The sequence below is a fragment of the Echeneis naucrates genome, chromosome 5 (assembly GCF_900963305.1).
Source record: "Echeneis naucrates chromosome 5, fEcheNa1.1, whole genome shotgun sequence".
NCBI classification, from domain to species: Eukaryota; Metazoa; Chordata; class Actinopteri; order Carangiformes; family Echeneidae; genus Echeneis; species Echeneis naucrates.
In genome coordinates this window covers 3,281,293-3,303,773 of record NC_042515.1, presented here as the reverse complement: position 1 = coordinate 3,303,773, position 22,481 = coordinate 3,281,293, and the positions used below count along the sequence as shown (strand labels likewise).

The 22,481-nt window shown below is 41.9% G+C and overlaps 5 protein-coding genes across 6 annotated transcripts; 4 read left to right on the top strand and 1 right to left on the bottom strand.

Moving 5' to 3' along the window:
• Window positions 1-154: 154 nt before the first annotated feature.
• On the bottom strand, window positions 155-7,419 carry dnase1l4.1 (deoxyribonuclease 1 like 4, tandem duplicate 1). 2 transcript variants are annotated; one of them, XM_029502229.1, is made up of 10 exons: window positions 7,270-7,419; window positions 3,835-3,920; window positions 3,207-3,295; window positions 2,649-2,735; window positions 2,178-2,290; window positions 1,873-1,985; window positions 1,429-1,586; window positions 1,124-1,220; window positions 973-1,048; window positions 155-784 (listed from the first exon to the last, which is right to left on the bottom strand). In XM_029502229.1, the coding sequence occupies exons 2-10, from the start codon at window positions 3,913-3,915 to the stop codon at window positions 624-626; spliced, it is 975 nt and encodes a 324-aa protein (XP_029358089.1). In that variant the 5' UTR covers window positions 3,916-3,920; window positions 7,270-7,419; the 3' UTR covers window positions 155-623. The 2 variants fall into 2 exon arrangements, with proteins under 2 accessions (XP_029358089.1, XP_029358090.1); XM_029502230.1 differs by having other exon boundaries at window positions 3,835-3,923; window positions 7,270-7,370.
• A 2,005-nt stretch (window positions 7,420-9,424) lies between these two features.
• Window positions 9,425-11,149, top strand: LOC115043122 (tripartite motif-containing protein 35-like). Its single transcript, XM_029501304.1, has one exon. It carries the CDS (start codon window positions 9,623-9,625, stop codon window positions 10,772-10,774), a length of 1,152 nt encoding a protein of 383 aa, XP_029357164.1. The 5' UTR covers window positions 9,425-9,622; the 3' UTR covers window positions 10,775-11,149.
• Window positions 11,150-11,554: 405 nt separating this feature from the next.
• On the top strand, window positions 11,555-13,293 carry LOC115043121 (zinc-binding protein A33-like). Its single transcript, XM_029501303.1, has one exon. It carries the CDS (start codon window positions 11,829-11,831, stop codon window positions 13,224-13,226), a length of 1,398 nt encoding a protein of 465 aa, XP_029357163.1. The 5' UTR covers window positions 11,555-11,828; the 3' UTR covers window positions 13,227-13,293.
• A 1,316-nt stretch (window positions 13,294-14,609) lies between these two features.
• On the top strand, window positions 14,610-17,871 carry c1qa (complement component 1, q subcomponent, A chain). Its single transcript, XM_029501305.1, has 7 exons — window positions 14,610-14,872; window positions 15,549-15,723; window positions 15,938-16,114; window positions 16,588-16,664; window positions 16,894-17,010; window positions 17,099-17,179; window positions 17,501-17,871. Exons 2-7 carry the CDS (start codon window positions 15,561-15,563, stop codon window positions 17,651-17,653), a joined length of 768 nt encoding a protein of 255 aa, XP_029357165.1. The 5' UTR covers window positions 14,610-14,872; window positions 15,549-15,560; the 3' UTR covers window positions 17,654-17,871.
• A 1,778-nt stretch (window positions 17,872-19,649) lies between these two features.
• LOC115043124 (complement C1q subcomponent subunit C-like) lies at window positions 19,650-22,173 on the top strand. The gene is made up of 7 exons (XM_029501307.1): window positions 19,650-19,802; window positions 20,276-20,391; window positions 20,473-20,535; window positions 20,881-21,034; window positions 21,143-21,283; window positions 21,418-21,544; window positions 21,631-22,173. Exons 2-7 carry the CDS (start codon window positions 20,286-20,288, stop codon window positions 21,763-21,765), a joined length of 726 nt encoding a protein of 241 aa, XP_029357167.1. The 5' UTR covers window positions 19,650-19,802; window positions 20,276-20,285; the 3' UTR covers window positions 21,766-22,173.
• Window positions 22,174-22,481: the final 308 nt, after the last annotated feature.

Genomic DNA, 22,481 nt, shown 5'->3' with positions numbered 1-22,481 from the left:
GATGATTAGAAAACACAACATTAGGTCATCTTTAAAGGATAAGCTCCATTTAATTTAAGTTTTAAACCTTTTTTTTGTTTTTTTGCAATTTAAAGATGTTTCAGTTCCAATCATTAAAGAGTTTGTCCTGTAAGAGCCAATAAAAACGGAATACTCATATCTTATTGATATTTATTGTATATTGAAGGATTGTAGCATGAAAAATAAATATTTCACTTTAAAAGAAGCTGACAGCTGCTGGTGTCCTCAGAGCAGAGTGAATGCAGCAGTGATGAATGTGAAGAGGCAGCTGAACATTTCTGATGCTTCTTCAAAGAACCGTTAAAAGTAACAGCTGTCTTAGAACACGACCTGTTTAAAAAGCCAGACTAAAAATCAACCGCGTGCTCAGTTACAGTTGATTCTTGCACGTGCACGTGCTACCACTGGAACAACAGTTACACAAACTTCGAAATGCGCTCCAGCATTCACACAGTTAAAAGCCTGAGAGGCGTTCAGTCCGGTCATAGGTCATCTTTCAGAAAATCAGATGTAGGATGAACTCCAGGAAGCAGGTGAAGGAACGGGGATCAGCTGCAGTGTCTGGTGTAACAGTCAAAGTGACACAAAGTGACTCTTTACATTTAAGCATCATCCCCACTGTTCATCCGGGCCATCTTCTTCTGGAGGATCTTGATCTCCAGGCAGAGCTTCTCCCTCTCCAGGATCAGGTTTCCTCTCTTCAGCTCCAGCAGGTCATCATCAGTGGCCAAGAGTCCGAGCGGTGCTTTCTCCACCAGCAGAGCTGCAGAGGAGAAACCCGTCATGCTCCAGCCACAATCATGAGCCCAGCTCTTTTTAACCCTCAGTGGTAGTTGTTATCTTTATTTATGTAATATGGCATTCAGTTTTTATCTCTCTTGGTACTTTCCCTTCACATTTCTTTGTACAGCTGCAGTATTCTTTGGATTCTGGTCAAGTCCTGCTGCTTACCTTCGTCTTTGTCGGCTGTATCGTTTTTGGACTTCAGCTGCACCTCTACGGGGTAATGGTCACTCACTTTCAGGGCCTGGGGGAATAAATGTTAGGTAGTCCACAGGTTGTATTCCATCACGTCCATTAATAATCCAAACTCAGGACTGACCTGCTCCTCGCTGAGTCCGTACGCCTTCTGGAAGTTGAAGGGTTTGGCAGAGTTTGGTACGACAGCTTGGAGCATGTCGTCCCCGTAGATCACGATCCTGAAAAACAGCAGAGCAGCTTCTAATTTTTATTTCAGTCAACTTAAAGAAATGGGACATAAAATGTCTGCAACTGTGTCTTAGTTTAAAACATTCAAGAAAAAGAAATTAATAGTAAGTGCTGACATTTCACACCACGGCAGACCTAAGAAAGTCTATCTTATTAATTATTCCTGATTGTTTCCCATCACTGGTGTTTGTGCGTTACCTGTCATATGTGTAGTTGTTTCCGTGGCTGGCTGTAGTGTCCACATTGTCTTCGATCAGCCAGTGGAAGTTCTTGTTGCTGCGGATTCTGATTTCCTTCATCTCTCTGTCTGAGACGTACGAGCCGTCTGCGTTGAAGTCGCCCAGAATCATCACGTTCTGCAGCAGAAACGAGTGTCAACAACAACATGACAAAGAGTTGTGTTTCCCTAACAGGTGAAGAGGACTCCTGGCTAAAACAGAAAACACTTTTATTTCTCATGCTGTTGGATTGTTTCTGACTTTCCCATCCGTCATTCTGTGGTTTTTCCACATCTGTGTCAACTAATTCAAACCGTATCCATCACTTTAATTTATCAAATACAAACGTACTTCTATTTAATTCCACCCCTCGTACTTTAAACTGAATCAGTTAAATCATGTTTCCTTTGTTTCGTGGTCTTACATCAGTCCTCCACTTCTGCTTGACCTGCAGGAAAACATCGTAGAGCTCGTCCAGCTCCTTCTCAGAGTCGTCTGGTTTGGTGTGAACAGGGATCATCACCAGGTCCTTCAGCACTGTGGTGAGTGTAGACACACACACACACACACACACACAAACTTACTCACAAATCTGACTGAAAAGTTGCTGCAGGTTTTCCCTTCTGTCAACTTATGCTGTTACATTAATAACAAAGAGGTGAGAACAAATAAAACCATTTTATTTGATTAATAATTCATACATTTTGATATTGATTGGTACTTATTTACCTGTGTCAATGCACCTGAATCGTAGGATGTAGGGATCCCTGGAGAAAAAATCTCCTCCTATAGTCAACTCATCATCAAACTGATAGGAGCCCACCAACTCAACCAAGTCACCTCTACACACACACACACACACACACACACATTTTCATTAAACAGCGTCAGAATCAGTGCATTTGGTTTCTGTCTATAATCAAAGAAACCTCAGCAGAGTAAACAGATTTTTTAGTCGGTGTAAAATAAATTCTGTCTAATAAATTCAGGTTGATATTTAGCTGTGAGTATGTTGACGGTGCATGAAGCTGCACATCTGACAGTGTTCAGTGTGTGCTGCATTTTCTATTTCTGCTCCACCTGTTGTTTTGTTTAAATGTAAATCCTGCAGATGAAGATCTGAGAAACGGATTTTAAAATGTGAGACTTCTTCTCTGGCACAAAAACTCCACCCTTTGAATGTGGTGACAATCTGCTGACCTGTACAGAAACATGAACTGCTCTTTGTAGCGTGTTCGGCCCAGACGGGTGCTGATCTTCAGAGTGTAGTGATGCTTCCTGTTTGCTCTTCACAGACAGAAAAACAGAAACTGTTAAATACTTTTAGTTTAGTTTATTGCCAAATAATTCCCACCATTGTTCCCTCTAATATACCAGCTGTCTCTGAGTGTTAGCTAATGCTATGTTTAGTGCTAACCTTAACCAATCAGCACGAACATCTTAAATGAAAGACATCAGCGTAAAGGGATGTCTATTCTTCATATTAGATTTTATTTTGATGTAACTGCCAGCAGTTTATGTTCTCATCACTGGTGTCGGACATTCACAGAATCACATCCCCTTCAGCTGCTTTTAAATACAGTTTACAGCAAAATGACACTAATGCAGCATTTCATCTGCTTCACGTCTGCGAGTTGACGTTATCACTGAAAGCACATTAGCATGCTAAAGTTTGAATTTGGCCCAAAGGACCAGCGTGTCCGATTTCAAGGTTAGGGTCAGGTCAGTGACGGTGATCAAACCAAAGACTGCATTCACTTGTTGAGAGCGTCCAGGAAAATTTTCACCGAGTCTCCACTGATGTCCACCACTTCCAGGATCACGATGATGTCATAACGAGACACGATCTGAGGGCCAGAAAGGCGGAGAGTGAGAGAGCGACCTCAGTGACCTCAGTTCACCGTATCAGGCCTGAGAGACTCAGGGATCATCACAGCATCAGCTATTTGCATCGGGCTGAGATGTTTTCAACGCCTCTCCTGTTCTCTGTGCTCACATACGTCATTTCAGCACATCCAAACTCTGATGAAAGCTGCACATCCCACTAATTCTACATCTGCACCAAACTGTCACCAAGCTGCTGCTCTACACTGTAAAGATCCGAAAGGTCGGCTGTAGTTTCAGTCAGAAGCTCTGGAATAATTTCATTTTACAAATAGTAACAACAATCAGATCAAGAGATACTGAGAAGGGTCAGCACCGATTCAGTCACTAATTTAATCGAACTGATGACTCAGCTTCAGCTTCAGTGCCAATCAGGAGTCATGCTAACAAAAGCAACACGAATATTTAAAGCAAAGTAATATGGACATTTAAAAAATGGCCTCTCCTCATTCAATAACATGTTCTCATCATGGTGAGTGACAGGGGTGTGTGTTTTCGGTACCTTGGTCAGGATATTGAGAACATCTGGGTCCGACACTTTGTTTTTTCCAAACTTCTGGATGTTGAAAGACGCGATTTTCATGGTGGCTGCTGGGAGAGAAAAAAGATGAAAGAAACAGTGCTGGAAGGTGCATGTACAGCCATGTGTGGTATTAATAACAAGCTTGTGTACGTGTGTACAGAAAACAGCTGCATCTTGTAACCCTCACAATTATTTCAGCTCAGTCTGCCTGAGGCCGGCGTTATATAATGATGGCGCGACATTTAATGAGTCTGCCGTCTGTGTTTGTTCTTACGTGTCATTTATCATTAAAGAAGAAATTATTCATTTCATTTCAATGAACTAAATGGACATCTGACCTAAACTATGACTTCATCAAATGAAACCCAATATTAAAAGATTAGTTTTAAATTGCACTTTGTTTACTATCAAGCTTTAGATAATATTTCAATCATTCAATCACTCACTGGCCACATTTATTTTAAATCTAATATATCTGATAAACTCTTCAGCCTTTTATTGATTTCTTATTTTTTGGTCCAGTTGGTTTTAACAGGATTAGCCGCTTTCTGGATTCCTCCATAAATAACTCCTGTTGAGTTTCACACTTTAACAAAAGACCAATGAGGGAAATATTTCAGGCTTGTCCCAACAGGTTTCGTCACAGAGTCTTAAGACGCCCCCTCCCAAATCCTCCTGTCAGACAGCATGCAGACTGGTGAATGAATTTAAGAAATAAGCAGATCAGTAATTAAACACCTGAGCTCCCACAGTGAGAAACAAACTCAATCAAAACATTTGATCAGCTGCTGAAGTTAAAGCAGCTCTAACTTTAAAATTTGGATTTATGTGCATTTATATGATATGGGCCCGTTTGCATGATGACTTATTTTACTTTTGGTAATTAGAATAGAGGCTGATAACACTGAAAATTCAGGTTAAAAGATATTTATTCTTTTCCACTCTGTTCTTTTTACTGGTGTAATTATTTAAAACGACAAAGAGCTCTCCTTGAGTCTCTAACTGGTTTTCTACAACTGAATCATTTTGCTATTTAAACATTTTATTTTGGTTTTATTAGTCTGGAGACGATTAACATGTTTCTAACTAACAGAAAATTAGATTGAAGGTAGAAATGAGCAGCACTGAGAAATACAACATGCTCCTGCTGTTTCTTTTCTCACCTCAGGGCAGTCAGAGAATTTTAATTGTTGCAGCTGGTCAAGAAAAACTCATACAGTTAAAAACACAATAAAAACACAAACTGTTCATCATATTAATAACTAAGAATCTATTGACTAAAATAACACAAAAAATAATTTAAGTTAGTTAAAGCCAAAAACAGCTCTATTCACATCTATTCAATGTTTTAATGTATATATGACATTTAAATGTCTATAATTGTATTTGAAATATATTTAGACTTTGGATGTTTCCCTTCTTCGGCTGTTGGAAATAATTCTGATGTTTTTTCAGGATTTTCTGCCATTTTAGTGACCAGCTTGACTAATTAAACACCATTTCATAACCATTTATTTATTTAGAGATGATGGAAGTAACTGTTGAAACGGTTTCGTTTTTTGTGGCTTGTTTTGCCCTCACACGGAGAAACGGGAGGCCGTTTGGTTGCTGTTTTTTTTCCCAGCTCTCGTGTTTCTCATTGGCTCCTGTTGGTGGTTTGACTGGTGACTCTTAAAAAAAACAACCCAATCCTTCACAGTGTAGTGTGTGTTTTTTCGTTTGCGTGGGGGTTGTCCAACTAGTCTGACTTTTTTGTGAGCCTGATAATCAAATAAGACATCTGATATCCGACAAACAAACACATGCAACATTGCTGTGAAAGGCAGAATCAGATATCAGCGTTGCCCCAACCAGTTTTAGCTCTTGTGACTTTTCTGTTTTTGGATGCTTTTGTTTCTACATGTTGATTCTCAGTGTACTGATGTCCAGTCTGCTCTACAGACTGTTAAACTGTCATAAGATATTACCTGTCTTTCTGAACAGACACTTTAACAGCTCGGTTTTTGGGTTTACTTATTTTACCTAAAGCTCTTGGCAGCAGGAGAAACAATTCAGAAGCTCACAAACTTTAATCGTAATCACTCTAATTTAGGTTTCTATCTAGACATTGATGATCCACAGAGACCCGATCTGATCCCCAGACATTTCTTCAAGCTGAGTCTGCTGAGCAAATGACCAGTTTCACTATTCTCTGGTCTGAAAATGATCCAGTAAAAGTTTAGGCTGACAGAAAGAAAGAAAGAAAAAAAGATCACAGACTGGTTTAAAAGAAAACAATATTGAACCTAAATGGCTAATAAAGATCCTGTTTTAAATATTGGTTCACTGGCACCGTTTCCAGTTGGCCTCTCTGCAGTTTGCTGTTCAACATAAGGCCATAAAAAGCCCTGAAAATAACACTTTTGTTAATATTTGTTAACAATGATAATTACAGAAACATAGTTCCTGTCTTCAGTGTGGAAGCCAGAAGAGGTGACTGTAAGTTTCTGGACCTCCTAAAGTGTTAAAATAAAACAAACTCTCTTTGCTTTCTCTCCAATCAGATGATTTAAATCTAATCAAATCTAATCTTTGATTTTTTTTTTTTTTATTTACTCATCTTATTCAGTGAAAATGGTGTGAAACCAGTTCATGTTATTCAGCAGCTTGAGCTTCACGTTTCTCTGTCTCTGTATTCGTTCAGTGTCGACCACTTCCTGCATCTCAAATACCTCACATTGGTAAAAGTATGCAAATGATAGAACTTTTTTAGTGTTTGGTGATGAAGTCTGTTTAACTTTGGGCACTGAAAGGTGTTTTTAGGTGTTGACCTGTAATCGGTGTTATAATCTGTGTCTGGGGTCACTGCTGGGAGGTTGAAAGCATCTTTTTTAAGAAAAATCTTGTGGTTTTAAAGATAATAGAGATTTTGTTTTGAAATATCACACTGGACAAATAAAAGGGGGAAGTAAATGAATGAAATACAACAGAACAGTTTCAACTACTTTAGTATTTCCTTTTTTTCCCCATGGTGACATTAACTCAATCATTTTTAGTTCAAATTGTTAAATCAGCAGAAGATAAGCTCATTAAATGTGTAACACATAAACTCTGAGACAAACAACCTTGTTTTAACTGGAATTTTGGAAGATTTTAAAACTCTGGTCTGTAATTTGGTCTACTTTTATTATGAGTTGAATCAGTGACAACACTGATGTTTTAATGTGACTAATAAAGTAATCCAGTTCCTTTTCTGCCAAGAACACAGCTACAAGCTCGTATTTACTCCTCCAACACCTCCTTGAATTACTCGAGTGTGATTTCCCAGCTGTATGCACAGATGGAGGAGGATTTATGTCTTTGTCTAATAACACATTAAGCCTTTCAAGTGTTCAGCTCAGCAAAGTAAACCACACAAACGCACAAACAAGTCACCTGAGCGAAGAGGAGAGTCTGCTGCTGCTGGATCAGATCGGTGGAGTCCCAGTGAGGTTTAAAGAGAAGAGCAGCCTCCTTTAAAGTAACCTCGAGTCTGCAGTCTCTGCCCGGGGCGAAGCATTCTATAAGAGGGCGACCACGGGCGATGTGATTGGTCGAAAGCCAACCAATAGAAAGGGCTGGACAGAGACAGACAAAACAAAACAAGGATGCCACTGCTGTAATGTTTCCCTGCTGCATGTCTGAAGTGTGTGTGTGTGTGTGTGTGTGTGTATTTGTGGAAGAACTTGTCTGCCTCACTGAGGATGTTATGAGAAACCTTTATGTGTCAGACTGTCAGCGTGAACACGTTGTTTCATCCGGTCTGAAAAAAGAAGAGAACGTAAACATGAACTTTAAAGTGTGTGTGCGTTAGTGAGGTCTGAGGGTTAAGACCAGGCGTGAGGGAAGGATAGAAAAACAGGAATAAAAGGTCGAGGTGGTAACGTTGGGTTGGGAGACAAAGTGGAGAGAGAGAGAGAGCGAGAGACAGAGAGGATGATGACTGCTCTCGTTTGATCATCAGAGATCATGACACATCCACCGGAAGTAGTTCACCCCAAAAATACCATTTGTGCTACATGGCCCACCCCACAGCGGGTCACAGGATATAAACAGACCAACAGAACTACAGTTTGGTTCCAGCAGCCTGCAGCTGGCTCAGCTCCGCTCCGCTCTGCTGCAGCCGGGCGTTGGACCCTCCCATTGTGTTTCTAATGAGGGCTAATGATCAGTGATCAAACTTGATAAGATCAGCAGAATCAGCACGGTTAGCACTGTGATTTGGATTGTATCGTATCTGTAGAGCGATTGTGTTATTTAAGTTCTACAGCTTGTGTTTATTTTTTGTGTTATTTTTATTTTGTGTGTATTTGTTCTCCGTCCACATTTTTCTCAGCATCCATGCTGTTTCTCCTCCTCTCCCTGAAGGTATCTCACTGGCTTGCACTTTTTATGACCCTGTAATTTTATTTCATGTCCTCTCTCAGTATCCAGTCTCAACATGAAATATATTACATTAGATGGTTGTTCTAAAAAGTATGAGCCTCCATCAGAGGTTTTGGCAGCTGAGAGGAGAAAATGATTCTCGCCAGCGTCTCCCCAGCAATTTGTGATTCACTGTTGAAGTGTTCGGGTAAAGTGTGCCATTATTTTGTCCAGACATTCAGTATAAGACAGAAGATGATTGAGTATTTACTAAGAAACGTGTCTGAATGCTGTGTGATTGGGGGTAGAGCAGGTCCAATCCATCCTTCACTCGTCCTCAGCTCCACCTTCTGGTTTCAAAAAACCAAGATGGCTGTACGCAGCCCAAGAGATGATATCATGGTGGGTTTCAATTTGACTGCATTGAATTAGCCCCCGTCTGTTGTCTATGTCTGTTTCATAGGCTGGTGAATTTTTTATTTTTTGATCATAGCCAACATCATCTTCATTTCAGAGGAATCCTCTTCAGCTATCACTGTTTCCTCAGTGTTTTGTGAAACTTCCATTTAAATTGCTGTCAGGACGGAAATTATGTAACATTTTATGCTGAACGTCAATTTCAACATTTAAAAAGAAAGACTTAGTCAGACTGAGTGATAAATGACAGCGGACACGAAACACAATAAGAGTGAAGAAGAGGAGAGATTTAGGTGGAAGTAAATATAAGTGAGCGTCACATTGGAATAAAGTTATCAGTACTGACTGCTTTAACATTAGTGTCTTTGGGTGACAGCTTAAATAGTCCCGCAACGTTTTCTGATCCTTTACAGCCCCGATTATCTTCATTATTCATCATATTTATATCTTTCTCTTGGTCCACTTTTATGAGCTGTGTTTGTCTCTTTTGCTTTGTAAAGATAAATATGCATTTAAGATGAAGCAGGACGGGAACAAAAGTTAAAATGAATTTGGTTTCACTAGGAGTGAAACACAGACACGTCTGAACCTGCCCTGTTTTTGAACAGCTTTCCTCTGAAACGCCCGCTGACACAATGAGGCCATCTGAAGGCAGCTCAGCGACACTTTGAGTCTCCCGCACTTATTATTCGTCCTTCACAGTGAAGTCAAACATATGTATGGTCTAACCAAGCTCCACCTCTGATCTGACATCATCCAGACAGGCAGGAACTAAAGTGACTTCACTGTTTGCTCGTGACAGTTCAAGACGTACACGCTAAGACGGATTAAAAATTACCCCTTATACCTGAAGACAGAGAGGAGCAAAGGGAAAAACCAGGAAACAAACTGTCTGGACTTCAACCAGCTGCTGGCTGATAAAAGAAGAATCAATCAAAGCGAAAGTAGTTCTGTGAAGACGGAAAAAATGGCAACAGCAGGAAATGAGCCTCTCTGCAGTCTGCACTCTGAGAAACTGAGACTTTTCTGCTTGGAACATCAGCAGCCGGTGTGCGTCGTCTGCAGAGACTCAAAAACTCACACCGGCCACACATTCAGTCCCATCGACGAGGCTGCAGAGGATCTCAGAGAGAAACTAAATACCGCCCTGAAGCCTTTACAGGAGAAACGGAAGCTGTTCAGAGATGTTAAAGGAAACTTTGATCTAACAGCTGAGCACATTAAGGTCCAGACCCAAAACACAGAGCAGCAGATTAAGGAGCAGTTTAAGAAGCTTCATCAGTTTCTACAGGAGGAAGAGGAGGCCAGGATCAAAGCTCTGAGGAAGGAAGAGGAGCAGAAGAGCAAAGTGATGAAGGAGAAGATCGATGGTCTGAGCAGAGAGATAGAAGCTCTTTCAAACACCATCAGAGACACAGAAAAGGAGCTGAGAGCTGAAGACGTCTCATTTCTGAAGAACTACAAGTCTGCAGCAGGAAGAGTCCAACTTCACCCCCTGAAGGAGGATCCACATCTGGACTCAGGAGCTCTGATAGACCAGGCCAAACATCTGGGCAACCTGACCTACAACATCTGGAACAAGTTAATGGACCTGGTCTCCTACAGACCGGTGATTCTGGATCCGAACACTGCTTATCCAGAGCTCAAACTGTCTGCAGATCTGACCAGCGTGACACGAGGAGGGTCTCAGAAGCTTCCTGACAATCCAGAGAGGTTTGATGAATTCTGCATAGTTCTGGGCTCTGAGGGTTTTAACTCTGGGACTCACAGCTGGGACGTCGAGATCGGAGACAACACATGCTGGGTTTTGGGTGTCGTGGCGGAGTATGTCCGAAGGAAAGGATATCAAGACATCAAGTCTGGACTTTGGCGAATCGGGATGCATGACGGGAAATACGTCGCCGTCTCCCCATCAGAGCCGCACACTCTTCTGTCAGTGAGGAAGAATCTCAGGAGGATCAGAATAAATCTGGACCAAGATAAAGGAAGTCTGTCGTTCTCTGATCCCGACACCAACACACACATCCACACCTTCATAAGCACCTTCACCGAGAAGATGTTTCCATACGTGAGCAATAAGACTGAAGCCCCACTAAAAATATTACCAGTCAAGTTTTAACTCTTTTGGTGATGGAAATGTTAAATGAAGAGTAATTCTTTCAGATTTTTCTCTGTGTGTGCCTGGTTAGTTTCAGATACTCTTCACAGCTAAATATACACCATCATGTAGTAAAAAAAGTTCTACCTTTGCAACATAATCTGAGTATGTTCTGTGATTTTTTGATCGATTTTTGTTTAAAAATAAGACTTAGTGAAATAGTGCTGATGTGAAACTGGAAGACGGCTTTATAGTCCCAAAAATATATATCATTATAAAGGTTTAAACACACAGTCAGAGGACAAAGTGAACATAAAGTTTGGCCACAGACATATTAAACTCATACAGCTTTTACTTTGTTTGTTCCTAATAAAGATATATTCACAGAAGATGGATATAATATTCATTAATGGCTCCAAAAAGAGAACATTTCCAGAGGAAACATTATTAAATTATCTTGCTAATGTATATACTTGAGTGTCCTTGGCATTTTGAATGAGGTTTGCATGTGAAACAGAAAGAAGTAGAATTAGCCAAGTCAGCTGAGAACACTTCCTGACTTCGTTCTGTTTCTTTCATACTTTTGTGTTTAGTTTTCTAATCAGGACTCTGGTGCGTAACTTTCCATTTATTTTTGAGAAGAATGAGTCACAGCTTGTGTTTCACTGCTCTTCTTGGACAATAAACACCAAAATTCAATGTGTGGGAGGAAACTGTTTGCATTTCACACAGAAAGGCAGACAAAGACAGACAAAGCTCCTCCTCTAATTCACCTGAGACTAACCAGGAAGTAGACTTTTTTCCGGCCACGACGCAGACAGTGAGAGAAAGACAATAACATCTCTGTCAGAACGGACCCACAACTTCCCCCAAAGAGGAAAGGTACAACAAGAACTGCTGGGAATGCTGCAACTTTTAACAGTCTTATCTGGCTGACTGCACATGCAGACGGTGCATTTAAAGAGAGAAGAGAGATATCTCAGAGTTATTACAACTTTCAGGGAACTTCCGCGACGAGGGCGTGGACTGTCTTCCTGTTCGGGGCCTTGTATTTACAGCTTCCCTGCAGCAGAGAATGCCGTTCCGATCAGAAGAAGATCTCTCCTGTCCGATCTGTCAGGACATTTTTAAGGATCCTGTTGTGCTGTCGTGCAGCCACAGCTTCTGTAGAGACTGTCTGCAGACCTGGTGGACAGGAAAAGCTACAGAGGAGTGTCCAGTTTGTAAGAGGAGATCTTCAAGGACCAATCCTCCCACTAACTTGGCTTTAAAGAACCTGTGTGAGACTTTTTTACTGGAGAGAGATCAGACAGCTGCATCTGAGTCTGTCTGCAGTCTGCACTCTGAGAAACTCAAACTCTTCTGTCTGGACCACCAGCAGCCGGTGTGTCTCGTCTGCAGAGACTCAAAGACTCACTCAGGTCATAAATTCAGACCCCTCCATGAATTCGCACAGGATCATAAAAAAGAGCTCCAGAAATCTCTCAGACCTCTGCAGGAGAAACTGAAGCTGTTTGAACAAGTCAAAGAAAACTGTGATCTAACAGCCAAACACATTAAAGTCCAGACCCAAAACACAGAGCAGCAGATTAAGGAGCAGTTTAAGAAGCTTCATCAGTTTCTACAGGAGGAAGAGGAGGCCAGGATCAAAGCTCTGAGGGAGGAAGAGGAGCAGAAGAGCAAAGTGATGAAGGAGAAGATCGATGGTCTGAGCAGAGAGATAGAAGCTCTTTCAAACACCATCAGAGACACAGAAAAGGAGCTGAGAGCTGAAGACGTCTCATTTCTGAAGAACTACAAGTCTGCAGCAGGAAGAGTCCAACTTCACCCCCTGAAGGAGGATCCACATCTGGACTCAGGAGCTCTGATAGACCAGGCCAAACATCTGGGCAACCTGACCTTCAACATCTGGAACAAGATGAAGGACCTGGTCTCCTACAGTCCGGTGATTCTGGATCCAAACACTGCTCATCCAGAGTTCGTCCTGTCTGCAGATCTGACCAGCGTGAGTCATGGAGACAGGCAGAAGCTTCCTGAAAACCCAGAGAGGTTTGACTATCACCGCTCCGTCCAGGGCTCGGAGAGCTTCACCTCAGGGGTTCACTGCTGGGACGTGGAGGTCGGAGACAACACGGCCTGGTTTGTTGGCATGGCTGCAGAGTACGTCCAGAAAGACAAACAAATAAAAACCGGGTTCTGGCAGATCGAGTTCTTCAGCGGTGTCTACTGCGCACGCCTGCTGGGACATCCGTCTGCGGTTCTCCGAGTGAAGAAGAAGCTACAGAGGATCAGAGTCCATCTGGACTGGAACAGAGGAAAGCTGTCTTTCTTCGACCCGGACACCGCCACACATATACACACCTTCACACACACCTTCACCGACAGACTGTTCCCAAGCATCGGCACTTTGGACGAACTCCCACTGCAGATATCACAGGGCAAGATCCATGTCAGCAGAGAGCGGTTCAGTTAGAGATAACATGATGTAGATATCATGAGCTGTCTGTGTGGTCCCCAAATCCATAAAAAAAAACAACAACAACGAAAAAAGAGAGCGGCTAAATCTGACAAAACTAAATCTTTTGCACAGAAATGTACGAAAACTCAAAGAGAGCTGACGCCTCTCAGGAAGATGTTACATCCAGAACGGCTGGATTTCTTTTGGTGAGATGTTTCAGGTGCTGTCTGAGGCCTCCTCCTCTGCTGACGGATGCTTTCTCCACTGTGACACAGATGATGTCCTCATCTCCTGTCCCTTTTCCTTTAGTGCAGTCCAGCTGACTTCAGAGAAAAGAATAAATACTCCTGAATACTCCCTTCACCATCAGAGCAGCTCAGTTAACACGAGTTAAAACAAAAACCTACTTCACAGAAATTTTAAGGAAAAACTTCAAATTTAAATTTGTCCAGCACATCTTCATGTCCATAAATAATCAGGAAGGGCATCTGTGGATCTTTAAAAGCATTCAACTCAGTCAATCTAAATAAAATAAGGTACTAAAAATCTTACATTTCCTTTGTTAAGCTCTGTTTCATTGGTTGTCGATATTATAATGTGCTGTGCAGAATCTGCCTGCTGCCATCGCATCGTGTGTCCACTTGGTGGCGTCCCAAACTCTTATTTGTTCCAACAGGCTGTCTTGTTTGTTATTTATTGAGTTTCACATCTTTTCTCACTCACTGAATTCTTTAAACGCATTCTTTTCGGACTGCATGTGAGACGTCAGGGAGCGTCATCCCAACTCTTGGAAACATGGAAACATTTTGGGTTCTGATGTTAAAGTTCAGGTGGTCTGAGCTGTTTTATTTCACTGAAGTAAACGAGTTTGATTCCCAGTGAAGTTGACATTTTAGGTGATGGATTAGACATGTTGAGCGTCCATGAGAATGCAGCTGCTGTCTTCCTGAATGGGTCAGGTGTGTTTTGTTAAACGTTCATCAGGAACGTTAAGAAGCTTTTAGGGAAGTTGTTGTTGGTTTAAACATGAAAATCTGCAGGTTCCCACCAGAACCGACTTCGACTCAAAAATCTGCAGAGTTTTTCACTTTCTTAAGTTTCAGGCTGTTGGATTTTTGTACACAAGAATAAATGATGGATAATAAAACGATCACTGAGCTCCACACACGCACAATGAAGATGATTAGTGTCTGAAATGGCAGTTTAGTCTTGAGATGACTGACTGTTAATTAAAAAGATAGAAGTGAAGGTTTCATCTGATTTTATTTTTTTTAAGGTACTACAGTGGACAGGATGTCAAAGTCAAACTGAAAAATGTAAAATTTTCATTTAAAATGAAAAAGAAAACAGTCTAATGTGTATTTGGGCTGCTCCAAAAAATAAAAAATAGATAAACAAATAAAAATACTATTAACTAAATATTTTATGTTTATAAAATCCTATAAAAAACTCACAGTGAAGGATCAACCTGTCAGTTTTCCTGATCAGGAGTTTCATTTCCTCACTAATGTGTGAATGAGTGTGTGTGTGTGTGTGTGTGTGTGTGTGTGTGTGTGAGTGTGTGAATAAGTCAGTGAGTCTTTTTTCGGTCTAAGTCTTCTTCGGTCCACCAGAAGAGGAAACCACGTCCTTCTGCTCCTCCAAATCAGAAACTTCAGCTGGTGAGTACATTCCTGTCTCCTAAAATCCCAAAAAAAAAAAAAAAAACTGATGTTAGAGAAAATGATTCAGTTTATTTTATCTCGGTATTCTTTTATGCTGCTGATGGCAGTCAGCTGAATTCAAATGAAATCTTGTTAAACTAAATTAGCCCCAAACAAAAGAAGATTTTTCTTTATCTGCCGGATTCTTTTCATTTCCAAATGAAACTTTATCTGAGCTGGATCAGATGAGTTTTTGGTCTTTGTGCTGTTGAACTGTTTGTTTTTCAGTTTTTACTCTTAAATTGCTTAATTTCATTCAAAAAGAACTGTCTTCTGTAGTTTAATCTTCTTCTGTCTCTATTCAAAGTATAAAATGAAGAAATCCCCAAAGTGACATTAACGGAATAAAAGTGTCAACGATCACTCATTTGTATTTTTCAAATTTCATGTTTCCTTTTTGTTCACTTAACTTAATTTTCCAGTGATTCTTAGTCAGAGTAAATTGCTGCAGACTGTCAGATTATATATTCTGGGTCATTAATGTTCCTTTATACACACAATCTGTTAAAAATTCGGTTAAGTATTTATTTTAGCTCATTAAATCTCCAAATATCCCGAACAAAGCATGCAAAGAAAGAGTATTCTGTCGTGTTCTTCTTCGTCTTCTTCTGATTTCCATTCATGGTTAACTCAGGTGTTTGGCGCCATGGGAGGTTATTATGGGATGGCTGTTCTGGTGGGTGTGGCCTGCCTTGTGATGACCAGCGAAGGTGGTGCGACTTGTAGCGGAGTGGAGGGCCGTGCAGGAGTGGACGGGGCCCCGGGCCGGGATGGATGGCCTGGAGTGAAGGGAGAGAAGGGAGAGCCAGGTAACAAAAGTCATGAAGTAATGAATGAAGAAAAACACTCAGCTGCTGTTTCCTTTATCACATCCGTCCAATCACACAAAAGGCTCATCCTCTGATGTGTGTGCAGCCAAACAAGTTAAATGTGAATGACTTTGGGTTAAATCGCCTTTTAAATGAGTCTGTAAATATAAATAATCACAAAAGGAACCACGTCACTCGTCCTGTTTGTTCCCAGCTGCCATGGCCGAGGGTCCGGTGGACGCCCACGTCCTCCAGAGGCTGAAGGGGGAGATGGGAATGCGGGGCTCTCAAGGCACTATGGGTCCTAAAGGTTACGCTGGAGATCTGGGACCGGCAGGTCTTGCTGGTCTTCCTGGTGCCCCCGGTCCTGAAGGAAAGAGAATTATCTCTGGTAAGGACTTAACTTCTGCCCTCACAGCACATCTCACGTTCACACACCATTTATTTACCCAGCTCGCTGTTTCCAAATCCAAAATATATGACAGGATACAATAACGCAATGACAAGTGTGTAAACTTACATGTCTGCCATACAGTATGAAAGTTAGTAAGACCTTTCCGGATGTTTACACCACGCCGCCAACATGTCCTGTCACATTATTGGAATAAAAAAGGATCAAAGCTCTCCGACGTCGAAAAAGCACTGATGATTTGGTGCTCGGTTATTTTTCTTCCTTTCTTCACACTAAACACATTCTGAAGGTACTTACAGAATAAAATCAAGCTGTTTGGAAGTGACCACAGTATAAATCTGTGAACTTCAGGAGCGTTTGCCTCACCTGTACTGACACAACATGATTAAAAACTCCCATTTTTAACGAAGTAAAATTGAATTAGCAGTGTGTGTGTCTTTTTGTGCTTTCAGGGAAAAGCTCTCCTCATCAGGCACGTTCAGCCTTCTCGGCGATGAGGACCCTCAGTGCTTATCCTCCTTTTGAGCGGGTTTGTCTGCCTGTTTCAAAATGTAGTATTTCAACAAATAAAAGAATGAAAGAAAAAGAAAAAGAAAGCAACATAGAGATTGATTTGACTCTAGTTTTATCTGGACAGGTGGTCCAGATAAACACAGTCTGTACACAATCTGCCGACTCCAACATCAGCAGGAAAATGTTCAGTTTGTTAAGAGTGCGTTTCTTGGAGGTTTTTCAGGTTGTGTCTGTGTGTCTGACAGGCGGTAACCTTCCAGACTGTCGTGGTCAACCAAGACAATGACTTTAACAAGAACACGGGTTACTTCACCTGCAGAGTGCCTGGTTTTTATTACTTCTCCTTCCACTCTGTGGCCAAGGTAACACGCAAACTATGCTCACTTTTTCATTTTGTGTTTTTCTACAAAGCCACAAGTCTGAGCCTTGTGTTGCGTTGTGTGTTTTTAGGTCGGCATGTGTCTGCGTATCTCCAGCGAGGCTGTGAACAACCTGGGATTCTGTGATTACAACACCAGGAACAGCGACCAGGTGAGTTTCAGTGGAAGTGGCGTTGCTCTCTGCTTAGAGGGAGTCACACGGGTTGTCTTATGCCCCGGTGTCTGTGAGGAGGAGAGCTCATTATCGGGAAAGGGATTTCTCAAATTCAACATTGATTTGTTTTCGAGGATGAACGAAACTCTGGTTGGCAAAATTTCACACAAATGGTTAATATCTAATATCTCACTGTGAGGCGCCGAATATTTGATATGATACTCGATAAAGGAAATGTGCTCTTCAGCTTCATTTGAGGGTTGACAGGAGGTCATGTGTGTGTGCAGCTGTGACGAGTTGGGCCGTGTTGTGTTTCAGGTGATGTCGGGTGGCGTGGTTTTACAGCTGACAGCCGGAGAGAGGGTCTGGCTCACGTCCTTTAAGGACGCACAGCCAGACTCTGTTACGAAGGACGTGCGAGACAAATTCATCATCTTCAACGGCTTCCTGCTCTTCTCCAGTCCGGTGTGAAGTTCAGCTCGTCTGCTGGAGTCGAATTGAGCGCCAGACGAAAAAGAAATCACGTTTATTTTTAAGGACATTTTAACACAACGTAGTGTCACCACACAGTCATGTTCAGAAAACTCTCACAGGCAACTTGTCCACCTGATCTGCTTCCTTCACACTGATTCATGTGATTGTTGGCTCTTAATGTGTGAACAACATTAAAGTTTATTGTATGGTGTGAATATTGGAGAGATTATTTATTTGTTTTTGGAGCTGCTGCTGGATGAAGAGTAGAACAAAATGAAATAGTTTGACCTACCGACCTTTAGATCAGCTGCCACTAACAAAGTTTGAATTTCCAACATGTGACTCCAACCTGTCGGACGCTTGGTGTCCATAACTCAGACACTAAAATCAGGTCTACGCCAAACAAACAGAACCTCACAGGGGTGAACACGAAACGATAAAATATCACTTAATGTTAGGTTAAAAATCTCTTTTTTTTTTTCTGTCACGGTCACAAACAGGGACCGAAATGTTTTCATACGTCCACCCAAATAAACACATCTGATTGACCTCAGCTGTCGAACTGTTTGACCCGCAGTCAGCTTAGAGGACCAACAAAAAGCAACGCTAGCAGTTTCCCCCTGCTTCCAGTCTTTATGCTAAGCTAAGCTAAACATTGAGCTGAACGTTAACCCAAACTGAGGACACTGACAGCCATCGTCTCATCACTCAGCTCCAGAGCAGCAGGAATCTGTTTTTTCTGACTCCTATCAAATGGAGAAGTTTCATGTCATGACTTTTTAAGGTTATAGAAGTGAAACATTTTGTGTTTTTACGCACTTCTTCATTTATATATTTGCCCGTTGTCACTTTGGAGCGTCCATTTGACATTCTCCTCACTTCATTGTGTGTGTGTGTGTGTGTGTTATTTTAACCCACACTTATTTCAGTCTGGTTAAATTGCTGAAGCTGATTCTCTGAAGAAAACGTTCAGTCACCAGTCACAATGTAAACAAACAAAAACAGGAGACAAAGTCCCTTTTTTTGTTTTCTTAGACAAAAAACGTGTAAATCCTTTTAGGATTTAAACAATAAAAGATGATATTTTATATTTTCATTCTGTGCCAGAAATCCTGTGAAAAGGCCCAAATCTCAGAAGTCCCTCATCACATCCCTCCAAATCAAACCCACTGGAGGCGTTTATTAAAACAATATTAATATTAATACTAATATTTATTAGAACAATTACAAAGCAGGATTATTTTACCCAAACAAAATAAACTGGTGAAAGTTTGGGATGGCTGTCAGTCATGACTTTGGACGCTTTGGTGCATCAGTAAGTATTTCTAACACGTTTGCTGGAGTCTCAGTGACGAGTCTCTTTCTTTGTGACGATATATTTACACATTTCACTGAAGGGAACATTGATCAGGGCCGACACTTTGGTTCAAGTGTACTTTTGTATGCTCCAACACACGAAGACATTTCAGTCTGTTTGAAACTGAACACCTCTGTCCTAAAATATCAACATCAATTCAACCAATACCTTTTCCCCAATTTCCAACTCTGTTTCTCCTTATCCACGGTGTCATCCTTGTTTTAGTAACTTGAGCGCAACTTTGGAAACATGTTGAAAATATTTATCACTCAGTGGACTGTATATTTTTTCCCCATGTGGTCGAAGGAGCCTCCTGTAGAGATCTGTGTGTTTTTGATGGACCGAAGATCTTAAAGCTGAACAAAACCTGGTAACAGTTTGGGAAAAACTCTCCCATCCTGTTTTGCTGCAACCTGATTTCATCTGACATCTTGTGGGATGAATAATGAGAATAACGGAGGCTGCCGCAGCACCAGATGACCCCTCAGCTGTCCACATACTTTTGGCCGTGTAGAGAACTACCAGCTCCACATTGTGTCAGCATTAAGTATTTATTTATAACACATGGAGCTGATGAGGTGGTGTTAATATTCCCTCTCCCTCCTTCTCTCAATCACCTCCCAGAATTGCAGAACTCCCTTCAGTCGGCTCAGAAAATGATTTCCAAAGTAAAAGCTGCTGAATCTTTGGTTTTAGGTTCCTCCTCCGGCGGCTGCAGGACTCACAGCTTCACTTCAGTTTGTGCTGAACCGACCGAGGTGGCTTTGATTTTCCTGTCTGTTGACTCAGGTGAGTTTTAAATCTGTCCTGTTCAGCCATGTGTTTCAGATAGAATCTGCTTCTCTCCTTCCTGATGTGGCTGCTTGTTTTTGTTATGATGATATTCGTTTGGTTTGTTGAGTAACTTTATACTCCGGTCGGGTTTGAACTGGCAGCCTTTGTCATCTTCACCACTTCCTCCTTCCTCCTCTTCACACCTTGTCTCTCCTCTCTCTCCCTCCTTGTTTCCCTCTTTCCTTTCCTATGTGCCCTATCTTTCTCTCCTCTCTCCTTCTCCCATCTTTTCCTTTCCTCTTTCCTCCTGTCCTTCTTCTCCTTTCATTTTAATCCTCTCCTCGTTTCTTCTTCCCTAATCTCCTCCATCCTCTTCCTTTCCTTTTCCTCCTCCTCTCATCTCCTGATATCTTTTCCTTTGACCCTGTCTTCCTTTCCTTCTCCTCCTCTTCACCTTTCTCACCGGATCTTTCCTCCTTTCCTCTCAGACTCTCCATCATGCTCCATCATTTCCTCTTCGTGGTCGGAGCCCTGATCTCATTGGCTGTATCCGTGGTGCCTGCCATGGAGTCTTGTCCAGCGTCAGGGATGCCCGGGATACCAGGTCTGTGCTTTCATGAATGTACAGCTGTGTAAGTTTGTGTGTGTGGATTCTGTGAGTGTTTGTTGTGATTTCTGTCCTCAGGTATGCCTGGGCTGCCCGGCAGAGACGGCCGTGATGGAGAGAAAGGACAGAAAGGCGACCCAGGTAACTAAAATCTGCACTCGTACTAAGAAAAGGAAAACCCGGCGGTCACCTGGAAACCCTTTTAGGCCATAAACACAAACATTTACTGATCTTTATATCATTTATGAGTCACAGCACCCAATGCTTGTTGTGACGATGATAAAACTAGACTCAAATTTGAGCCACTTGGACCCAGTTTGTGGTTCCTATAAAATCTGTGAAGCTGCGATGCAGGACGACTGACTGCAACAAAGATCTTCGTCCGTTACTTACATTTCGATGAGCTGGGATTAATCTTTGTGCATTTATCCATTTGCATGATTTGCGGCTGATTATTACAAGCCTGCCTGTTGTTGATGTCTGCAGGAGCGGAGTGGAGGGGGGGCCTCGTTCCTCAGAAGGGAGAAAAGGGGGAGCAAGGACTGCCAGGTTTCCCTGGTAAACGAGGTCAGGGCGGGGAATCTGGGAAAGCCGGTCCCCCCGGGTTCCCTGGACCTCCAGGAGCACCAGGAGAAGCAGGGTATGCAGTCAAACAAAGGCCTGAGGAAGGTGGAGGTGGCAGACGTGTCAGGGACACCAGGGGCTTTATTTGAGGTCCTTCAACCTCGTGTTGTGTTTGTGGCTGCAGGACTTTCACCACTCAGGAGCAGGCAGCTTTCAGCGTGTCCAGATTAATCAACACTTACCCGGAGAAGTCCAGCATCATCCGGTTCACCAACGTCATCACCGACATCAACAATGACTACAACATCAACACAGGGCGCTTCAGGTGAGAGCTGGTAACTGACCTTTTAACCCTCCCTGCCCCCGCTGAGGTATCAGGAACAGTCTGGACACATTACAGGAAAACACGGTGCAGTAAAAATTCCCAATCCATCAGACAAAAACAAAATTGTGTTTCAGGTGTCGGGTCCCGGGGATGTACTACTTTGTGTTCCACGCCTCCTTAGACGAGCGGCTGTGTGTGCTGATGAAGCTGAATGACAAACTGCTGTCTTCGTTCTGCGACCATCGCCGCATGAGGAGACAGGTACGGTGAAGAAAACAACGCTACACCTTCAGTTCACCTTTTTCTGCCTGAGAACGGTCCTCACCCTCTCATCAAATCCATCCTAGGTGACCTCGGGCGGCCTGGCCGTCTACGTGGATCGGGATCAGGAGGTTTGGTTGGAGACGAAGGACTACAGAGGGATGACAGGGAACCCAACCGGTAACAGCGTGTTCTCCGGCTTCCTGCTGCAGTCTCAGTGACCTACAAAACCGAAACAATCCTCCATGTTTCCAGTCACTAAACAATGTCGTCACATTCTTCCTTACTGGCCCAGCACCTTCAAAAAAAGCAAAAACAAAACACATATCCTGGTTCTTCTCATTTCATTTTTCCATTTCTTATTAATACAGCTCGTGATTCTGAGGGTAATTTAGCTGCAGGGATTTTCCACCAGTTAAATATTGACTATTTTTCGATGTAGAAACAGAGAAACATGTTGTAAAGGATGTCTCTTTTAAATTGGCTTGATCATTAAATGCAGCAGTTTTTGTTTAAACCTCCTCGTTGTCATTGAAACTTTCTACTTCAATACATCACACATATAATTACTTATTTGCACATAAATATCGGATCACATGTTGATTGTAACTTTTGAAAAAAAAAAAAAACAATAAAGAGCTGAAAAACAACACGAACGCTTTGTGTTCATCTTTAGTTTGTGTTATTTTTAAGTTGTTGCTCTGGCTGATCATAAAACAAAGAGCTGCCTTAAAGAAAACATCGTTTAACTGAAAATATATCCATGTGTGGATTTCAGTGAGGTGTAAGAAACTTGAATCATTTCCTGATAAGTGATCATTTCTAACCAGGAACACAGATTTAAATGACGACTCCTATTTAAAGAGTCTGAAACATGAGAACAGAACAGTGATGTAACCTTATAACAAATAAATACACAGAAATCACCGACATGTAA

Bases quoted from the DNA above. Each gene is read 5' to 3' on its own strand.
- c1qa (XM_029501305.1), top strand. From the start codon at position 15,561: ATGGGAGGTTATTATGGGATGGCTGTTCTGGTGGGTGTGGCCTGCCTT. The intron at 17,011-17,098 runs GTAACACGCAAA...GTGTGTTTTTAG, and splicing joins CCTTCCACTCTGTGGCCAAG to GTCGGCATGTGTCTGCGTAT. The intron at 17,180-17,500 runs GTGAGTTTCAGT...GTTGTGTTTCAG, and splicing joins ACACCAGGAACAGCGACCAG to GTGATGTCGGGTGGCGTGGT.
- LOC115043121 (XM_029501303.1), top strand. From the start codon at position 11,829: ATGCCGTTCCGATCAGAAGAAGATCTCTCCTGTCCGATCTGTCAGGAC.
- dnase1l4.1 (XM_029502229.1), bottom strand. From the start codon at position 3,915: ATGAAAATCGCGTCTTTCAACATCCAGAAGTTTGGAAAAAACAAAGTG. The intron at 1,986-2,177 runs GTAAATAAGTAC...CACTCACCACAG, and splicing joins ATTCAGGTGCATTGACACAG to TGCTGAAGGACCTGGTGATG. The intron at 785-972 runs GTAAGCAGCAGG...TCTCCTCTGCAG, and splicing joins TACAGCCGACAAAGACGAAG to CTCTGCTGGTGGAGAAAGCA.
- LOC115043124 (XM_029501307.1), top strand. From the start codon at position 20,286: ATGCTCCATCATTTCCTCTTCGTGGTCGGAGCCCTGATCTCATTGGCT. The intron at 20,392-20,472 runs GTCTGTGCTTTC...TTCTGTCCTCAG, and splicing joins AGGGATGCCCGGGATACCAG to GTATGCCTGGGCTGCCCGGC. The intron at 21,035-21,142 runs GTATGCAGTCAA...TTGTGGCTGCAG, and splicing joins GGAGCACCAGGAGAAGCAGG to GACTTTCACCACTCAGGAGC.
- LOC115043122 (XM_029501304.1), top strand. From the start codon at position 9,623: ATGGCAACAGCAGGAAATGAGCCTCTCTGCAGTCTGCACTCTGAGAAA.